Consider the following 22,301-nt stretch of genomic DNA (forward strand, 5'->3'; position numbering starts at 1 on the left):
CGGCAAAAGTCTCTGTGCGCCCTAAGGACAAAAAGCGACCCAAGGACGACCGCCTTCAGCATTTTGCCCGTTCGTTGCAGATAGTACTTTGTTCCTCGCAGACAGTTCGAAAGAACAAATTTGTCGGATAACACGTTTGTATCTGCATCGGAGAGTAACCTTTATAGATGTCACGTCTTGAATGCGGTTCTGTTGCACCCGCAGACATGTACAGGTCTCTCCAGATCCAAGGTGTCGTAAAGTACTGCTGTCGATGAGATCAGGGTCTTTGGGGATACCGTTACGTTTTACTTTCTTCAAATAAACCTTGGGGCATCTTTCTACCCTAAATTCCATTACAAGCTCGCGAGTGCATTTCCCGACAATCCTTAAAGCATATATCATCTATATAAAATATATGAGTTATCTCATGCTTTATATTTCCAGGTTGGTCGCAGAAGTGCCCTTTGGAATAGCGAAGCAAGAGAGATAGTGACAATAATGTGAGGCAAAAGAGGAAAGAACACATAATGTCGCTCTGAAAGACACTTCTCTTAAGGGCATGTGACACTGCCAAATACCTATATTATCGACCTCGCTTTATCAGCTCACTGAATATTTTTTTGAACCTAAGAAATTTTTTTGTAAATTAAATATTGAGGTGAAACTTTGGAAAATGTATTAGAGTACCATAAAGCACGTTTAGGTACTGCCTTTTGGTAGGAACTTTACTGAAAATTATTTCATATTTTTTCTGAACCTCGACATTTTTTGAACGTTCGAACTTTTTTTATACATAAAAAATCGGTCTTAAACTTTGAGAAATGCAAGAGCCGAAAGAAAACTACGTTAAAGTACAAAGCTTAATAATAAAAGATGTAAAAAAATATTTCAACAATCAATTCCAACACATTTCCTAAAATTTCAGCTCGACATTTTATCTACAAAAAAAGTTCTTAGGTTCAAAAAAACATTCAGTGAACTGATAAAGTGAGGTCGGCAATATAGGTATTTAGCTGTGGCACATGCCGTTAAAGGTCACTTTCTTAGTTTTCACATGATTTTTTCCAGATGAGATAGTAAATCTGGCTTTCCAATGCGATATTAATCTATCTATGCACCTCACGATGAGCTATGTAAACCTGACAGCAGCTTGTCATCAAATTATGTTTCTTATTTCATAAATAAGGGCTCATTTGGGGCTCATTTAATGTCCCATTTCCGAAGTTTCAGCTCTTCATTTTTTTTTAATATGCATAGTGCTGGCAGCTTTACTTCAAGACAAGAGCGTCACTCGAGGAGTCTGTCAAAAAACGATTATATCTAATGCCCCCTTTCATACGAATTTCCGGCTCATTCACGGATCCAGGAATATCTTTAAATCAATAACCTATCTTTATAATTAAAAAAGGGCCACGATGGGCAAAGGGACAAACTATTAATTTTCAATTTCTCTTTCTGAAATTAATAAGAACATATCTCGGGCTCACTTTATATCCAACTATTGATTTTACTACTTAGCCCTTTTTATAAAATATGCAACGGTGCTGCCAGCTTTACTTCAAGTTAGCAGCGCCACTCGAGGAATTGGTCAAAAAACGATTATATCTCATTCCCCCTTTTATAGGAATTTCCGGCTCATTTACGGCTTCAGGAATCCCTTTAAACCAATGTCCTACCTTTATAATTAAAAAAGGACGACGAAGGGCAAAGGTAAAAAACATTAATTTTCGATTTCTCTTCCTAACAATAATAAGGGCCTATTTAGGGCTCACTTTTTATCCAATTATGGATTTTACCACTCAGCTCTTTTTATAAAATATGAGGTTGAATTGAAAGCTTTTCGGTAGACAATCCAGGCCATTGATAGATAGCGCTGGTAGAATGCTGCATCTTTGAAGACACATCTATCGATAACCAGGTTCTCCCGATATCCTGCTACGCCTTTCTTTGACCTCGTTGTTCGTATATCTCACGCCACACAGGTAATATTTTTCGCAAAATTCTATCTTTCAGGATACCTGTGAAGATCTTATATAGGGTGTTCAAACAAGTTATTGGCCTGTAATTCTTATGGTCAGCTAAGTTGCCCATTTTCAACAGGAGTACTGTGCGCCCAACCACTTCTGAATATGCTCTTTCGAACTTCGATATAAGGTGAAAATATCGACAGATTCTGGTGGGCTGAACGGTCTCGCAAACGTTACTGCAAAAAGGGCGAGAGCTCTGGGCGTTTCACACACAAGAGTATGCAGTCGTGCCATGTAACCTTCTTGTTTAGGGGCCATACTGGTATTGTAATACTCCAGGGGCCTATTTCATAAAACCCAAAAGTTACAAGTACAAGTCTAGGGAATTGTAACTTGTATTACAAGTGGGCGTTTCATAAAGGCATTGGTATTTTTGACAAGCTATAAGTACAGTGACTCCTTTTACAAGTACTATCGCGCAGTTTTACAAGTGTTCTATTTCATAAAGGTTTCGTCTTGTAAGTAGCACTTGTGATTTGTAGAAACATGCCGAAAGGGTCTCTGCGGTTTAGTAAAAGCTATAAGAGCAAATACAAATTATATTTTAAGGAAGTTTACTGAAATTTCTGACCGTGAACATTTTATTATGGATTAAGTAAAGAAGCACTTATTAAAGTTTAGATATATTATCGGTTATTCTAAAGTCGATAAATAATTACATACGTTAATGAAGTGTATATATATTTATAGGTTAGGAAAGGCTAGAAAGCGTGTCTTTTGTACAACACTGATCTTTTTTGCCTTTGTTATTTCCATCGACGTCATGACACAAAATTTATCTTCTTAAAAAATTAATCGCCGATACAGCAACACGTACAGTTACAATTGAAGGTTAACAGACATGATAAGTTAAGCGCACTAGACAAAACACTTTTAACTTGTAGGGCATATTACTTGTAATTAAAAATGGACGTAAGACTCTCGTGAAACAGAAAATACAAGTGCTTTTAATTACAAGCTAGCAACTTACTAACTTGTAACTTGTAGACTTGTAATTTTTAAGAAATAAGCTCCAGCAGGTCACCCCTGCACACAGAAAAAAATAAATGTAATATTTACTTATCAAGAATAAAGGGTTTCTTGTAACCATAACAGTATAAACTACTCTTAATAGGACGGTAAAAATGTCAGAATGACTTAGCATTTCGTGAATGTCACAATGAAATTAAAGTTAATTCAACTGTTATCCTCTATATAAACCTCTATTCCCTCGTATTACATACTGTACATGTAAAATTCACTGAAGCGAGATTAAAATAGTGGTATAGTGGACATTACCGAAAGATCGGTACATGCTACCGATCCGATTGGTTTATTTAGGTCGCCCCTAAAGTCGCAACGCAATCTATCCGCGCGGAGCCCCGGGTGAATTCACGACGCAATCGGGAATTAATGGATTCCCTACCGATAGAAATCTTTGAGTTTTCTCTAGCGAAATAGCCTGGCCCATTTGAAACTATAAGCAGAGTCAACTTGAAACAATTTAGTCTGAGAGATAATCTGAGAGATTTGGGTCATTTTCAAGGTCCTTTTAGTGGTCCTTTTAAGAGTGATGCGATAGTCATATAATGTTCCTTTTGTATTCGTCACGTACCGGGTGGGCAGAGTTATTTACAGTAGTTGGCCGTCGCTAATCCGATTCTCCCCTTTTAAATTTCTCTTCAAATTATTAACATTTTTTTTAATTTAATTGATTTTCTCATTATACTTATTCATAATTATAACTTATATGCTAATATACGATTTTCTAGTTGAATTAAAAAATGTTGTCTTTTTTAGCGTATCTCATTCCATTTACGAGAAACTTCGTATTAATTCCAATTTTAACCATTTAAAAAAAAAGTTAGATATCTGAAATCATCAAAACCCGTAGATTCCGAATTATTATGTTTTAGGCTGTTAACTATGAAATTGAAAAAAATCTACTTCTAAATTTTAATCCGAAAGCTTAACAAAGGACCCTTGAGTGTCGCCTACTCTATTGATATAGCCCCTCTGCTTGTTATTTATGATCGAATTCTTATTTCAATTTCAGCCTCTCTGCTTTTTATTTATGATCGTATTTCTATTTCAATTTCGGAAAGAACATCTTAAAGCCTTTGAAACATTTAAAAGAACTACCTGGACCTTTGAATATATCGACCTGAGTGCCTGCGGTGAATTTCTCTGAGCTTCTCTGACCCTAGAGAATCTTTAGAATATACTCAGAGATTTCTTTTGGTAGGGTTGCATCACTTAAAAAACATTCCTTTTTGACATTTCTGTGACAGTCGGCACATTACTCCATATTCCCACTTAGCAAGGAAGGGGTTTTATAAAAATAATACAATTTTGGATGGCACAACTAATTCACAGAACGCGTACACTTGAGAGTTTACTGGAGCAAGATATGTTTTTGTTCCGCAACTGTTTCGGCTGACATATAAATATGAGGTCAATGCGAGAACTTTTGTTGTATGCCGTGATAGCATGGTTACGTATTCAGAAGTCGTTCCCGGGATCGCCACCCTCAGTTACAAATGCATTTCAAAATTATTTTACAGATCGCAACTCGTGTAATAGTGTAGTGGTTAAGACATTTGACTTGCGTGCTTAGGTTTATGCATTCGAATCCCCCCCCCCCCATTGCATGCGAAATTTTAATTGTATTATAAGCGTTATAACTTAGAAATATCGATTAATTATAAGTATATCTGAAAATGTTTATAAGAAGTAACCGTGCGCTTATTTATTATTTTTAGCAATACTTTTTCACAATTTATAGTGCTGTCTTAACTGTAGTCTACGCCAATAACATAATTTATATCTCTTTATATTATTCGTTAAAGTGACATGGTAATTCGTAATTGCAGCATCCAGTGACTGTACAGAATAGCGACAGGATCGGTAAAATCTACTGATCCGCAGATCAGCACCACTTGAGAATCGGTATTGGTAACCATCAATGATAGTCATATTTAGTTGTCTATACATTGAACAGTGCACGTTTGATTGTTTTGAATCGAACTTAACTATGTTTGATGCTGGCATTGTTGTTCTCATGAGCAGCTAGGAAAAGGGGTTCGTCCATCCTCGCAGAGCCCCGCATGCAAGGATAAGGCTGGATGCTGGGACATGTAGCCTGGTATCCCTCGCCCAATGGCCAGTCAGCTTTTCGAACGGTTGTTACACCTCCACTTGGGGGTTAATTCCTCCGGGACCATCCCTAGACAATTTTTCACGACGACTTAATAATTCTTGTAACCATATGCAGCAGAAACCCTTCGTGCACGCGCCCCCTATCCTCAATCCGATATCGCGCCCGCTGGCTTAGTCATAGGCCCTTCGGTTCGATTCCAGAGGAACAGAAACCGAATATATAATTTTAAGAAGTGTTAAACAACCACCGCAGGGTCCCATTGGGAGCAACCGTAGTCTAAAAATGACACCGGCTCCCAGTAGAACCACAGTAAATCACGCCTATGGCCACGTCTCACGACCGTGAGACGAGTGGTCACTGGGCACGATGAAATCACAACGACAGGCAGGCGAAACCCTCCTGTGTCTTGAGGACACGAAGCGAACCAAAGATGACAGCTTTCTGCCTCTATCTCGCAAGTTCCGTGGCATATTTTTGGCACACGAGTACGGCTTTAAGGAGGTACCTTCGCTACAAGAATTTTCATTACAATTTCAACAAAACTTTCACGATATCTAAATATGATCACCAAAAGTATTCAGTTAAAATCTCAGAAGCCTAGGGTACTTTATAAATAAGTTATTAACGTTTTTAATTTCGTCATATTTAACATTGCGTCTTATGGGAGATGGCGTTTTTGAGCTAATTACTGAGTGATATCTAAGTAATCACCATTAAGATATTATGGATAATTTTTTAATGAAAAACAAGTATTTCAAAATTGCGGTGCAAAAATAATATTAACCATTTGGTTCCTTCATATACATAAAAAAAATAATTAATCACGAAACTTGCGCTTCTGAACGGTGGCAAGCTGGCAACATCGCGAGGCGCGATCAATGTAGATCTCAGTCAGCCGTGGATTCATGTCGCCGGCGACATGATCACAATGTTGCCAGATTTCAACTCAGTAAGTCATACGAGTGTAGGTATTACGACTGCGTCGTCGACTGATCTCGGCATTAGCGATGGTACCTCCTTAAGGTTAGAAACCAGTGATAGCTTCACAATGCTGATAGCAAAATCCACAAGGACAATCACTTTAACCGAATATTTTGGGTACAGTCGTTGCAGCTCCCTTTTGAGGACTTGATACCTCTCCTCCTTTTCCTTCTCCTTGGCAGTGACGTAATCGGACGGAGCCGAGAATTTTATCACGAATATAGTACATTTCTTGAAGTCTTGGACAACAATAGCAGGCCTCGAATGTGCAACCACGACGGCTGTCCGAAAAATGCACTAGAATATTTGGTACTTCTCGTTTTGGAATTAACGTCTTTTTCCGATTCCAACGACATGTAATTTGTCTATAAAGGTTGAAAATTTAAGAAGTGTTTAACACTAAATTGAATATTGAGCTAGAGTTTCTTGACATTAAACTCCTTCAAATTTTTTACTTTTCTAGGCAAGAAATAAATCATTTGAATCGGAAAAACGTGTAGATGTTGATTATGTTATTTTCAAATCGTTAGTTGAAAAATTTTAAGTTTTTAATCAAGGTCTAACTTTAAAATGAATCAAAACAAATACACTGTAAAAAAGTGGTTGAAAATTACTAATCGGTTTGTAAATGTTTTACTATGTATTTATGCGTTAATTCTACAAGTTTATTGTGAACTTGCAGCGATTAACAGTGAAATTTCATAATATTTGTATCAATTTTACCGTAAGTGTAATAGTAACACAGGAATCAGTGGACAAAAAAATACTAGTGATTAACGTGGTAAATTTCAACCATATTATAACAGATATTATCATGCACTTTTACCAGGCTTCTTTAAAATCACAAATTTTACTGTAATCTAATTCACATGGAAAGTGTTAAAAAGCAGAACGATGGAAATTTTACCAGAAATTTGTAATTCCACTGCAGAGGAAATTTAATTGCTGGGCCGGTGTCACTCGACAACACAACAACGTGTTCGCGTGTTTTATGTATGAAATGTAATATATGTTAAGAATTGTATCCGTTCCGTCTATAGTTAGTTGGGATAAATTCATATTGCCATAAATGTACATGTTCTGATGCGTGGTTCTATAATTTATGACGCGCAGCCTTCTAAACTTTAACTTTCCTTAAAATAACTAAAAGTATCATATTTATAAATGGACTTCTTCAATTAAGAATTATAATATTATGTAAATGTTGAGGTTATGGCGTCTCTTTGTCTGAAGATGGCATCTGCCATTTTACATTGACAGTTGAATTTTACAAAAGAAACGTAAAATTACACTGTCTGAAAGTGTTACAGGAATATTCCTGTCAGCATGTGATTTTAAAGTATCACATTAATTTTCAACCATTGCAGTAAAATTCCCGCGCTAATCGCTGTATTTTTATGTTCACTGATTAATGCGGTAGTTATCAACCACTTTTTTTACAGTGTACTTATGGTCAATCGAAAGGCCATGAAAAAATCTACCGAAAAACGGCTAGGCTAAAATTTTTAAAATCATTTATAATTTATATATTGGGATAATTTAAAAACAATAATCTCAATATATAACCAATAATATGTAAAATAAACAGATTAACATTTTTACATCTTTACCATAACATTGGCATACTTCTTATAAATCTGCAAAATTTCTGTTCACTGCAATTTTCTCTAAAATCAATATTTTGAAAGTTATAAATTATTTAGCGGGTACTCAACATACAGACGAATCTGGATTCAGTGATTCTGAATGTAGTGTTTCCGAGAATCAACGACGCACGGCGGGGAATGGATTACAGGACCTGTGGGGGGATGTACGGTGATTACTCAGATGTAGCAAAACAGAGAGAAACAGGAGAAAACAAAATATTTCAGAGACTTTGGAATAATGGTCACGGTCAGTCTCAAAATCGATACTAAATCCAGATTTGACTGTACGTTATCTGTGTTTGGTTTTATAGAAAATTGCAACATATAAAAAGTATGCAGATTTACAAGAGGAATACGACCTTGTTGATAGTTTTTAAGTAAAAATACATACATATTTAACGCATATGGAAAGCATTAGTTATGCGCAGATTTGCCTCGAATTTACAAAGTATGTTTCTTTATGATTTTAAAAAAAATTATTAAGGTGCACTGTCATTATTTTAATTTGATTCTTTCAGAACTCTGAAAAAGTCGTGTGGATTGAGAACGCTTTCAACTCGCGCGTTAGCAAAATGTGCTTTAAAAGATTCTTATTTCCATAGTTTTTATATTGCAATGTATGAATTCTTTTAAAGATTTCGAATGCCCCTCAAAATGTTGTACAGTTTTTAAATTAACAATCATTATGCGATAAGTTATGTTGGTTGGGCCTATGTTTAAAAAAAAAGCGGAATAACGAAAGAATTTAATCAGGTATCTAAAACTTTTCTACTAATAAAAATACACCAGAACATTATTTCATAAGTCTGCGAAATCATAAAGATAAACACAATAAATTGTAGAAGAGCTGTTTACAATCATGGTTTCCCAGACTTCGATATCCATTTCTTTTTAATGAATTTTTACTAGTAGATTTACAAGTAGAATTCACATTGTATAGTAATTAATTTTTTTTCATTTTTATTCAAATCGCTAAACTGCTAAACTGCTTTCAATGATAAATCGCGAACAGTCAAACATATTCCATATTGTTTATGGTAGCTGTAGAAACTGAACGTGTTCTATTAGATCTACAAATTAATTCGATGCCTTTACTTTATTGTCTTATAACTCTTGGTCTAACTGAAATCGTTTCCCGCTCTAAGGTAGATTTAAAGGGCGAACCTTAAGCTTTAGAGCACAATATAATAGATGGCGGCCCTGAGGACTTTGGCTGAAAAATCATTAGTCAAGAACATGGCATCCGACAATGAACACTTAAGACAGTGCATTTTCTTTGCATTCCCATTGAAAAAACGTAGCCGAGGCGTCCGAAATTATTTTCTTAGGCTTTGGAGAAGGTGCGTTGATTTGTGAAACGTGTAAAGAGTGATTTCAGAGATTTAACAATGGTGATTTTTCAATTGCAATACAAAAAGCATGTATAGTCTCTAATGCTGCTTGTTGGACCACATTGTCTTTTCTAATGAGTTTTTAGGTTTAGTTCGCAGATTAACAAGACGTCAAAATAAGGGCACCGAATTAATTTGTAGACCTAATACTACTTGCGGATTGAGCCTACACTCTCTGTTTTCGAGCGACGTAAGCAGGCGCATATATAATATTGGACCTCATAACGCAGGGGTCTTCAGCGAGAAGAAATTGGGTCTCAAATACTCATTTGCAAGATGTTTCGTTTCTACTACTATGCCGCCTCACTCAGCATGGAAAAATTCCTTCTCACTCTTACAGCTGAGTAGAGGGTCGTGGTGGTGGAAACGAGACATGTAGTAAATGAGTATTTGAGGCCGAATTTCCCCTCGCTGAAGAGCCCTGTCGTAGCGGAAAAAGAGGTATTATAAGGTCCATAATTATATAGTAGGTACCAAATGCGTTTCGTAGCGCCGACTCGTAAAGAGAGATCACTTTCAATCCCCCACCAGAAGAACACGCTTCCCATTTTACGCGCCTCTACAACAAAAAAACAAGAGTACATGACATAGAAAGCCGTCTTCATTGCTCGGGTTCAGTTCCGGAAAGGGTGATATACTCACTTACTTTTAATACGATAATTTATCGCAGCAACTCAACATTTATTTTAGATAAAACAATTTTTTATTTTTCTCGTAATTTGAAATTTTATATATTTATTTAGAAGTACTTTCGTTTTACCCATACAAAAATTTATATTTTCAAAAAAAAAAAAAAAAAATAGGTTCTGAAAATTCACGTATAAATAAAACAAGTTCATTCAACAGCGATCGAAACTTTTTATGCAACAGATACCAGGCAGTTTCCGCGCCCTTCCCGAATAGATTACATTTTTGTATTAAATAGGGGCCTATTAAACGTAAGTTATCGACGTTTAATATCTTTAACATTTAAAAAATGTATACGCACAAAAATGTCAAAACTCAGGAAATAAGAAGTTTTAAAGCACATTTTACTAACGTGCAAAGTGAAAGCATTCATCATTCCATACCATGTTATTATTTTTTTAAGAAACCCATCGATTGTTCTATTTTGATTGATTTCTTCTCTTTCTAGGTAATTCAGTTTCCTTATACATAACTCTTTTTACTTTATAATATTTAAATATAAAAAAAACTTAAATTTGTGAATACGATCAATTTTTTATAACTTTGCAGAAAAAAACAGCAAAGAAGTAAACTTGTCTGAAAAAGCAATTAAAAATAACAATAATGTGGAACTTAGAATCCTGCCATGGCTGGCATAGACTGCTTTCGTTTGATTTAGTTTTCAATACAAATATACAGTGAAACATCTACTCTTAGATCCAATATTATCAATCACAGTGAGAATCGTCTTTTCCCTTTATAAAAGAACATTAATAACTTTATCTAAGCTGCTAGTAGCACGGGAATTCCTTCTCAAAATCATAGGATTTCTGTACCTGATAATCTTCCCGTTTAACAAATGGCACGTCCATGTTGTGTGTGGAAGGGCAAATATCTTCGTATTTCTTGGAGCTAAATATATCGATGCCCACAAGGTGGACCTTGGCGTGACCGTGTTTTCCGGTCTTGGAAGTGGACATCTCCACAATTTTGCAAGGTCGAGATTTCAACATGACGAAACCATTTTTACGTAATGCAGAACATTGCATAGGATACGTTACGGAAGCTCCAGAGTCTCCAGTCTCGAAGTGGGTGTCCTCGATATCTGCCATCTTTGATCTTAGAAGTTCTGAAAATTGGAATTAAATAAACGATACTCCTTTTTTTAATCTGTGTGAAATTCTTAATAGTTGTAAAGGAATTTTCAGATATCAGAAAGCAATATGAAACATGAGGATGAAAATTCGGTAAGGACCTTCCCGTTTCTGTATTAGTACAGAAGCCTGGGTTTAAAATGCCATGGCGAATTCAAGTTTACTTTCTAAAAATTCCGAGACTAATTTTTTTTTAATCCTGTCAATTAAATTCAATTTCAAAACATTCTGCTCATCGTAGACTAATTTACTTACAATTTACAATTAATGCATATGTAAGGAGCTTTTCGACAATTCTTAAATTCTAAACAATTCTCGTTGATATTATATCATAAAATTTCTAAAATGACCGAATTATCATACCCATGTATTATTAAAAAAAAAAAAAAAAGAAAAACAATTCGTACGTATTCATAAATTAAAAATTCACCGTATAGTACTAAAATAATCATTGTTAAGACTTTCAAAAAGATGCGACAAAAAAAATTCCAGGCACTTCTCAAAATTTCCATGACTTCCCGGTTTCCATGACATCCCGCCGAGATGTAGAATAAGTAATCATTTGGGGAGGGGGGGGGGCTCTATTCGATGGAATATGGGGCGTGTTGCGGATATACCAGAATTTTAAGAAAATAACGTCGTTAAAGCAACAAAAACTAACACGTTGAGATTCCGGAATCAAAAGAAACTTACCTGAAAAATCATAAAAGGGCACAAGTGACGCACAACACAAATATTTTCCAAAAAGAGTGTACTGCTGAAAATTTTAAACATTTCATTTTTTTATTGAATTTGCAAATGACTGCCATATTGTAGACTATCGACTGAAAGTTTGGGTATATTTCCTTTGACCGTTTGAAAATTCATACTTAAATTCAAAGACGAATATCTTTGCAGCACCCTCCCCCCTCTTTAACTATGGAACTGCAGCAAATTTACACGGAGTGTCTGCCCCCCCCCCCCCCCCCCCCCCCCCCCCCCCCCCGAGCTTTTAAGTGATTCAAGTAAGGTCCCCAAGTAGAATGATCTGAAAAAATAGGAAATTGCGCGTCGAATCCACATGCGCAGAAATTGTTTTAATGAACGAGTAAATAAATATATAGCTTAATAGTCCATTTTTTTTAACAAAATGAACATTTTGACATTTTCGAGTTCTACTTTTTACTAAATTTTTAATGATTTGTAAAAATCGTAAAGTCAAGAGTAAATCCTACTCATTAAATATAAATCAAGTGAAATATTAAATATTATGCAATTTCAATCATAAAAAAATATTTACTCACAATAGAAAGTTTTGGGAGCCATAAGTCCCAGATTAGTCATCAACCTTAATTTATTATAAGGTGCAACGTCAGATTCCATTAAATATACAATGTATTATAAAGGTATCAGACGTTGAAATCAAGACTTCAAAATGTTAATTTTGATGTACAAAGTCGTAGATTCAGTTTTGCACAAATATACGTCTTTGAAGTGAAGTAGGAATTTTCATACGGTCAAAGGAAATGTACACAAAAAAAAGGAATCTCACCTATACTTTTTTAAGTTGATGACACAGTTTATGAAAAATTTATTTAAAGTATTTAAAAATATAGGTTACAATATTGATAGTCGAATCGTACTTCTTCATTCTGATAGATCTTTTCGTTTACTTTCAAAACCCGCCGAAAAATTAGAAAAAAAAGAGAAAAAACTAAAAACTGACAAGATCGCGGCAGTTTCTCTGAAAATCTTTAAACTCAGTTTTCTTTTTTCTAATTTCACTTTTCTTTTTATATGAGTTGATACTGATATGGGGCATTTATGCTCGAAAAGTTCATCTTGCAACTGCGTTTGGAAGAAAAAATTGAAGTTATCTTGCGTTTTTCTTTCGAAATTCAAAGTATGCTTTATTCATATTTAAGCACAAATTTCGAGAAAGAAAAAAGCAACGTAGAAAAAGACTTACTATTTTTTAATTTTTTAAATGGACCCATTTTGCTCTCCTTTGACTTTTTTGTATCTCTTCGAAATTCCAAAATAAATGCGAAATTTCAATTTTCATAGAAGTAAATCCAATTTCCCCTTGTTTAAAAGCTGAGAATAGTCTTTTGGACTAAATGCACCATGTTATTACTAACATAAAAAAAAGCAAGAAAAAATAGAACGATGGCCTTTTCGTGAAAATTGAGTTAAAAATATTTTTTTTTTAACCACCAATATTTTGTAAATTTAAACTTTATTTCCCAGCAGATTTTGAAATTAAACAAAAACATCTGTCAAAATCAAGAAAAAAAGTCAGACATCAACATTGGATCAGATACTGCAACACTTAAAACAAAATTCAACTAATTTCTTCTAAATTGGCTGATTGATGAAATTCGGGCAATCTAAAATCCGTTGAAAGAAAACATATTTTATCCCGAAGCGGTTCTGTGACATCAGCATGCATAGCATACCCGATTTGAAATGAATTTGATCACGATTAAAAAATGCAAAGCAGACATTCAGCAGCATAGCAATACGAATAGGATACGTATAATTCATACGGGTATTGGAGTGTTTTGAATTGATACTACGAAAAAATTACGAGTGATAAACATGAACACTTAAAAAATAAAAGACTAAAAAACTATAATTTAAAATTTGAGGTTTTTAAAGATGAACTATTTTAGGATCAAACATTCCAAAATTAATTATTTTAAATTATAACGTGCCAAAAATTGAATATTTCAACCTTAAAATTAGCCCAAAAGCTTCGAAATTTAATGTGACAGAAAGTGTAATTTCGAATGCAATTCACCCAAAGGACCCCGTAGATTCCTTACATTAAACGTAACGCTAAATAAAAGTACGAAGCACGTGAAAAAAACATCCCCGAAGAAGAAAAGACACACGAACAAAGACCTTTCGGCTTAGGCGAAAACAGCTTTAGTAGCTTTTTAGAAGTTTGTCAACATGGGGGAATTTCTGTAAATTATATACGAACTTTCCACACAATCTACAGAAAAACTTATACTATCACCATTTGTTTTTCCGTGACGGAAGAATATCCCTTAATAATATTCAATTACTTAGGATGTTCAAAACTCTAGAATTTTGAACCAAATTCCTGCCTTTTGTTTATTTCTAATAAGTTGAAAAAGGCCACCGAAATGGACTCTTACGTCTTTTGAAAAGCATAACGTGGAGCAAGGTAAACTCGAACTATTATCCAATTTAACTGAAAGGCTTTTACCATACATCTTGCGTGATGTCCTTTTTAAAGTTTTACCGTGACTCTTTTCTTAATGTCCGGGCAAGTTGGATTTTTCACGTTCCTCATAAATTTACTCAGTAACCACAGAGAATAAATTCCAGCCAGATGTAATAAAGCGTAAACAGGTACACAACCCCATATGGTCTTAAAATTCGCCCAACTTTAAATGGTTACGCGATTTGTAAAACTGTCTAATCATGTTCAAATAAGAGACAGATTCATTTAAGAAAAAAGATAGAATTTAAAAGCTACTAAAATTAAATTGCGTTAGCCAGGGAAAGCAGGATGACTTTTTCATTTATAAAGAAACTTGGGCTGTTTATTGACTCAATTTTTACAGCAAAAAAAATTTATAATACACTCTTGCATTCTAAAAGAGGTAGATTGGCTAAAGGTAAAATAAGGGAGGTTTAGATAGTGTATCTATCGGTATTAATCGAGTGACTGGCAAATACCGGGGCGAATGACCATGTGGCAAGAAACTTAAGATTTTGGAGCAGGCAGCAGCACAAAGCAGAAATCGAAAGCTGAATGAAACTGAATAAAAAATCAATTTTATAATCGTGTGATCCTGACGAAAATAGAAAAAGTCGCATAGAAAGCCCAACTAGACGGTGTAAGTCGAGCGCTAAAAGTGGAAAACACGGAAGTCCGCTGGGCTAACCAAAGAAAACGTAAATGAAAGCGGCGATCCTTAACCTGTAATGAATTGACTCAGCTGGGCAAACTTAAATAGCGCGTTGAGAGAGAAAAACTTCCGATATCAAGGGGTTTTGCACTTTATAGGGTTTGGCACAGTATTTCGAGAAAATAAGGGTGAAGATGGCGCGAAAGAGCGTTGGCCACATTGCCAGCGGCCCGTTGTCATCGGTAAGATCACCGACCCCATGGAACAAGGCATTTCGAAAAGAGACGCGCACTTTCTTTAAAGATACAAACCAGTCTGATTCTTACTGTCAAATTTGAAACGTTTTTGCACTCGTTTAAACAACTAGCACCATCAATTTTTACTAAAATTGAGAACAACTCAAGATACTCACATGTGATCAAAATGGATACTCTAACCAGAAGATCCTGCTGCGATTGCGCAGTGCTCTGATCAAAAAGGGGGTCTACATAACCAAAAGCAGGGATTGCGTACCACCTTGCCGGCAGGACGTCAACAATGCGCAGAAAATTCAAAATTTAAGTAATCAATTCTATTCAAGCGCTTCATTATCGAAAGTTTACTTTTATCGGTTTATGCAGATTTTATTAAAACATGATATAACTAGACGTGTTTCAATAAGGATAAAATTTCACGGACCTCGATTTTGAATTTCTCATCGGATTAATATACACAATACATGACATTGGGTATTTCATGATGTGACGTCTGCTGGCAAGATGTCTGGACGCTGAGGGCGAAGCAATTATATATTTTCACTTCAACCACCAGCTAACATCACTTCGTTTACTGTAGAGGGGAAAAATGGAACAAAACTTTATTCTTGTAATATCTTCGTAATGATTATCATTGTATTATTTCATTACATATATTAAATAACTGTTTAAAAAATAAAATTATTATATAAAAAATTAGTTTTTACGAAGATATTAGCAAACTAAGGCAAAAATGGACCGAATCTCATGCGTTAGGTCCATTGTTTTCCTCTAACCAGTGATGGGCGCTGCTCGGTATTTAACACTTATGACCAACTCCTGAACGGCCATAACGTAAATGTTGGTAAACCGCGGTCATATCCAAATATCTTCACCAAGAAATTTGCTTTTATAGAAAAAAAGTGGTTTAGTTTTTAGGACATACCCTATGGTAAACTTCTACAAAAAGCTTTTCGGTTCAGAATGTTCCAATTATTTTCAAAATAATAAAATGTCAAAAATCTGAGCATAGCAAACGATAAATTTGACAGTTTGGCGCGAGATATGAAGGGAATTTAAAACTGACACTTTATTAATTGAAAAATTACATTGAATATGTGCAAGATTTATTAAGCAGTATTTAAACAATAATAGTAGTATGTTTTGTTATTTTCAATAAAAATGCCATTACTTTTGTTCCTAAATACTAAGGTGAGAATTCGTATCTTGTAGGCTATGATCGCAAATTTAACAATTTTTTTTTTCTTTAACGTGCGCTATAATGTTTATAAAAATTAAATTATTAATGTACATTTAGTAGTAATTTGCGGGATTTAATTGAATATTTACATATATGTAAATTTTGTGCACATACTTTTAATTTTACACTTTTAAAACTTTTTTTAAATTTGAATCATCGAGATAAAATATTACATTTTAGTAGACACCCCTTTTTTCGTAAAAAATTAATCTAATAAATACCCTGTGCACCAGGGTGAACAATCCGTCGAAAGGGAAAAAGGGGTTAAGTCAAATCTGCTGTTTACGTGAAGAAACTCTCTATCTTCGTTTTGACTTAAGTCTTCTTTACGTATACGCTGCAACGCGAAAATGACCCTTACGTCAAATTTTAGAGAATAACTTTTTTCTCTAAGACAGCAGAAATAATCACGGCTTATCACATACAAAAAATGATTTGATAACAACATTTCGTCACTGATTTATTACATGAAAACATTTTTTCTTGCTCTTGTTTACAAGATTGAAGAAAAAGAAAAAAATCTTGATTCGAATATATTGATTTTTAAAGAACAAGAAAGTCAGAAAGAAATATTTACTTTAACTTAATGTACCTAGATGACAGTTTTGACTTGTCACGTTCAATTGTAATTTTTACATTATGTCTAATTGTCTACTGTGTTATGAGTTGCAGTTAGAAGAAAGTTGTAAGAAAATACAAAAGAGCGGAATTAAACGTCGGTTTTTGATAAAGATCTTTGAAAAGGAGTATGAAATATTGGATAAAATAAGTCTAACAATTCCTCATTTCTTTTCAATTATGCAAGAAATTAACATTTTTAATACCGTTTTTAAATGAAAAAATTCGGGTTTTTTGCATGATCGTCATTCTTTTTCTTAAAAAACCTTTTTTTGTTAGTGAGGTAATTAATTTATAATGCATAAGCCTTTAAAATTTTATACGAGAAACTGAAAGTTAATGAAATATTTAAATTATTAGAAAATAAATTTATTTACGAACAAATTTAAAAATGCAAGTTTTTTATTAAAGGAAAGCATTTAAAATAAGTATTTTTGCAAAATAAAATTTTTTGAATGGAATTAAATATGTAAACAGTTAAACAAGTAAAATGCAATCAAAAACTTAATCGACCAGCTGGAAAATATATTTTTTTATACATACGTGACCGGTGGAGAAAATTTTAAAGTTTCAACTTATTTTTCTCAATAAATGCAAAATAAAGAAATAAAGGAAATAATCAAATGAAACTAAATAAAAAACTTGAGAAACTTATACATTTATTACAAATAAAATAAAATAAGAACGGCGTTAAATTCTTTTAAAAAATATAGACTATTGAAGTACATAATAGTTCTGTGAATTTCTAACATTGATTTATATTACTTTTTATGATTGCGATTTAAAAAATGTAATTAGCTCCGATATTAAAACAGCAAAAATACGAAAATTATGGTAAAAGGACATTTTTGTAAGATTGAGTTACTTTTTATTTCAATTTGAAAAAATGGTTCATATTTATAACATGGGCTTAGCTAAACTGTAGAAGCAAGGCGTAATTTCCTTTGAGTTTAGAAAATGCTTCTTACACTTTACAATTGTCAAAAAAACTCATATATCACTAGATTCACAAATATTAAAAAAATTTAACAATTTAGAAGATATTTTTTGAAGTCTATAAGGAAATTATAGCTTGCTTTTCAGAATTTTGATTACTTTAACCAGAAAATAATAGTAATGAAATATTTAACCACATTTCTGGTTGATTTAACCAGACATTTTTTTATTGAATTTAAATTTAAATAAAACTTAACTGTATCTTCAAATTTACTTTTCTACTAATTTTCAAAAAAATTATAACTTAAATAAAAAATAAACTTTTAAATTCAAATTTGTTATTACTATTTTATACTAACATCTTTGCTACATTTTGGGTATAATTTTGATTTCAAAAAGTCTTTAGAGTTTTCGAATTCCTTCAAGACCTTTTCTACTCAATTAAAATTTTTTTTTCATTTACTTATAAAGTAAAATTAGATTATTACCATTTTGGATTTCAAATGCACTATAATTTGGCGCGACCGAATATATGGTTGCCTTTCGCGCCTCTATAAGTATATGGCGGAACCAATCAGTAAATATCGCGCCTCTACATGTATGTGGCGGAACTAAAGGCAATATATAAATGCAAAACCACAAACTAGGGACCCTGTAGTAAGGGACGCGCCATATGGCCATGTGGTGAGGGAAAATGGAACGGAGGTTGGAGCCAGCGGTAGAAGGCGCGAGGTATTCAAACGCCAATAAATAATATGCCTGAATCGTGTATTCAATCGGATAGGGAAAATCAAAGTAATTAATAGCTTTGAAGTTAAAAAAATAGACAATAGTAATGGTAATGAAATAAAAAAATTGAATTAAAAAGAAAAACAGTATTATGAACCCATACACCCGAAAAACACGTAAAAAATAAAAATTTGAACAATTTAAAGTATGCATCGTGAACCCACAAGATTAGTAGAAGAAGTTATTAAATCAAAGGGAATAGTAATAGAACTTCGTACTGTAAATAAATTAATAACCCGCTGTCTAACTCACCCAGTAGGAAAAAATGTAAAAAGGAAAAAACTGTAGCTATGTGATTATGTGAAGTAAACAATATACGAATGTTAGCGCCAAAGGAAAATGCTTCTCAAGCTGTAATAGTTATTTTAATATCGTATGGTACTTAATTACATACATAATTAATATATTAACAGAAACATTTCAAGATTAGAAATTTTATAACAAGAATTTATTTAGAATGAATACTATCAAAAATGGTATAATCGAATTTTCTCTTAAATAAATTAATTTGTCAGGAAAAAAGGAATTTCTAACAAAATAATAGAATCGTCGAAAAAAAGATGAAGTTTCAATTAGGAAGTTTATTTTTCTACCAAGAATAACGAATTTTCAACAAAATTCTGAATTTCCAAATACTGTATGAAAAAAGATGAATTTGTTTCCAAATAGTTCAATTTTTAACGAAAAGAGATTGATTTTAAAACAAAAGGATTGATTTTCTACCAAAACAGAAAAAGTTTAAAAATTGAATTATTAAGTAAAAAAGGTCAATTTTCAATTTAAAATATCAATTTTCAACAAAAATAGTAGAATAGAAATTTCTTTTAAAGAAATTGGTTTTTGACAATCAGAAAAGAAACTTTTTTTTAATAACTGAATCCTAGATGAAAAATACTAATTTCAACCAAGAATATTACTTTTCTACCAAAAATTACGAATTTTCTGCAAAATCTAGAAAGTTTCATATAAATATATAATTTTCAACTTAAAAATATCATTTTTTAACCAAAAGTAATATAAGTAGATTTGAACATTATAGAAATTAATTTAAAAATATATATAGAAATTTTAAGAAAATAGTTGAATTTTCAATCAAAAAGGTTCGTTTTAAACCAAAACAGATGAAGCTTCAATTATGAACTTAATATTCAACGAAAAATGGGATGGTTCAGTTTCTAGTAAAAAAAATAATTTTCAATTTAAAGAAGTATAGTTAAAATATATATATCTGAGTTCTCTACCAAAACAGATTGTAATTAAAAATATCAATAAATTTTTAACCAAAAATCGAAAGTTAAATTTTCACTTTAATCAATTAATTTTGAAAAAATAAGAATTGTCCAAAAAATTTTTGAATTCTCAATCAGCAAGATGAATTTTCAAAGAAGATTAATTTTATACTTAAAAAGACGAATTTCTAACAATATCCATACATTTTCACACAATTAGTTAATTTTTCAACTGAAAAAGATCACACTTTATTTAAAATATTTAATTTTCTACCAAAAATGTCATAGTTGAATTTTCTGTTAAAAAAATTAATTTTCACCAAAAAAAAAAACAGTGTTATGAAAATTATTTCAAAGGAGATCGAATTCACTTAACATTAGGCAGGTTCTGCACTTCAAGTCGCTGAATCGATCAGGAAGGGATTTATGTTGTTTTTAGATTTAATTTTAAGAGAACTATTTTTTCATTATAAAAAAATTCTATGTTCAAAAGATTAATTGTTAACCAACGAGATTAAAGTTTAACAAAAATGAAAAATTTTCAACCAATTACTTGATTCTGAAACTATAAGGGAACAGTTTAAAACATTTTTTTGTTGAAAATGTTCAACAATTTAGTTGGATTTTTTTCTGTCTTGACTAAAATTATTTCTCGGTTAAAAACTCATCTCTTTGTGTAGAAACATGATTTTCGTAGTGAACATGAACACAATAAAAATGTATCCCTTTTGGTTGAAAATTTAACTATTTTTGGGAATAGTTGCCTTTTTGGGTTGAAAACTCAATAATTTTGTATATATTTTTCTTTTTTCTTTGTTCGTCCTAGAGCTTTGCGCTCGATAATATATGCATATATACATCTACAACTGTAATTTGGTAGTTGTGAATTATCTTTTGTTAAAGCTCCTTTGTTGAGGACTCAACTATTTTGTTTAAAATTTTTCTTTTTTGTTTATAATCAACTTTTTGGTTAAATGTTAAGCTAATTGAGTGAAAATGGATTTTTTTGAGTTCAATATTCATCATTTTAGTTGAAAATTAAATTTTTTTTTTGAAAATTCTTTCTTTCTTTAATTAAAAATTAATCTTTTTGTTAAACATTCCTCTAATCGTTTTAAGGTTGAACGACCTTTTAAAAATGAATTGTTTCGGTTGAAGATTCATTATTTTAGTTTAAAACTTATCTCTGTTTAAAAATTAAAAAATTTGCTTGAAATACACTTTTTGGTTCAATTCAGCCGTTATTGTTTTAAAAAAATAATTTTTTTCAGCTTTTGGTTGAAAGTTTATATACTTATTCAAAAGTTTAACTATTTCGTTATAATGTTATGTTTTTGGATGAAAAAATAATTATTTGGTTGCAAATTCGTTAATTTTTTTAAATGAAAATTAAACCTTTTCATTTTCAGCGTAAACGGTTTTTTAAAAATTTTACTTTAAATTTTAGTTAAATTAGTTATTATTAGTTATAATTTTAGTTAGTTCAATTTTCAACCTACAAATATAAAGTTTAAACTTAATGGCCAAATTTTCAAACAAAAAAGATTAATCTTCAACCTTGAATCTTTAACTTTGAAGATTTTACGAATAAATAAGTATTTTAAATATTTAAACATAAGCCAGGATCCTTAAATAAACTCATTAAACATGATTGCTCTATTCGCATACCGAAGTGCAAAGCTGTAGTAAATTTTGGTATCGTATCTTGATATGGAACGGAAGAGTCTCTCTCTTCTCGCTCGACCAATCCGCAATCAGCTGCCCAGGTGGCACGTCCCTTACTACAGGGTCTCTACCACAAACTTGCCTGCCGCGCTAGCTACCGGTATGTTGTGCAACTAATCTCAGGCTGTATCTAGGCAAATCTAGGACCTAAAATCTTTGCTAGTGATGGGAAGAGGCAAAGATATTATAAACGTAGATGCGGTGCGGGCTTATTTGCCCGCCATGAATATAGACGGCGCGACCGGCGAAAAAAGTCACTTTCCCTCTACCCACCGCTCCCCGTAGAAAGCACCACTCGATATATTTTGCCAAGAGCCACTTAGAGCGCTATAAGCAACTCTCGGCACACCTTCGAGGCGCACTGATGGTAAACTTAGCTTGGACAAGAACCATTTTGATTGAAAGTAAATTGCCAATTAAAACATTTTTACATTTATAACTTTGCAAAACTTGGCTGTTTTAATAAATACCACAAATATAAGTCGATGAGTAATATATATTACGGTTTCATATATTTTCCACTATTTCTAAAATTATTAATTATAATTTTCATTCAATATATTGTCTATATATAGTTCTTTAATATTATTTAGTTTTTATTTTTGTGGTCTGCAATTTCTACGGACTTTTTTAGACTATTCGTCTAATCAAGTTCTCG

The 22,301-nt window shown here is 32.6% G+C and overlaps 1 protein-coding gene across 4 annotated transcripts in view; it reads right to left on the bottom strand.

Moving 5' to 3' along the window:
- The window catches only part of LOC117169100 (eukaryotic translation initiation factor 5A), a 41,906-nt gene extending 26,529 nt beyond the window's left edge, over nt 1-15,377 (bottom strand). The window contains exons 1-2 of one of the 4 annotated variants that reach the window (XM_033355276.1): nt 15,265-15,377; nt 10,669-10,961 (exon numbers count right to left, since the gene is read on the bottom strand). In XM_033355276.1, the coding sequence (XP_033211167.1) occupies nt 10,669-10,944 (276 nt within the window). In that variant the 5' untranslated portion in view covers nt 10,945-10,961; nt 15,265-15,377. Of the gene's footprint in view, nt 1-10,668; nt 10,962-11,679; nt 11,744-15,163 lie in introns of those variants that run through there. The other 3 variants (XM_033355437.1, XM_033355521.1, XM_033355362.1) reach the window with 3 other exon arrangements.
- Nucleotides 15,378-22,301: the final 6,924 nt, after the last annotated feature.

This window comes from Belonocnema kinseyi, chromosome 1 (assembly GCF_010883055.1).
Source record: "Belonocnema kinseyi isolate 2016_QV_RU_SX_M_011 chromosome 1, B_treatae_v1, whole genome shotgun sequence".
Taxonomy (NCBI): Eukaryota; Metazoa; Arthropoda; class Insecta; order Hymenoptera; family Cynipidae; genus Belonocnema; species Belonocnema kinseyi.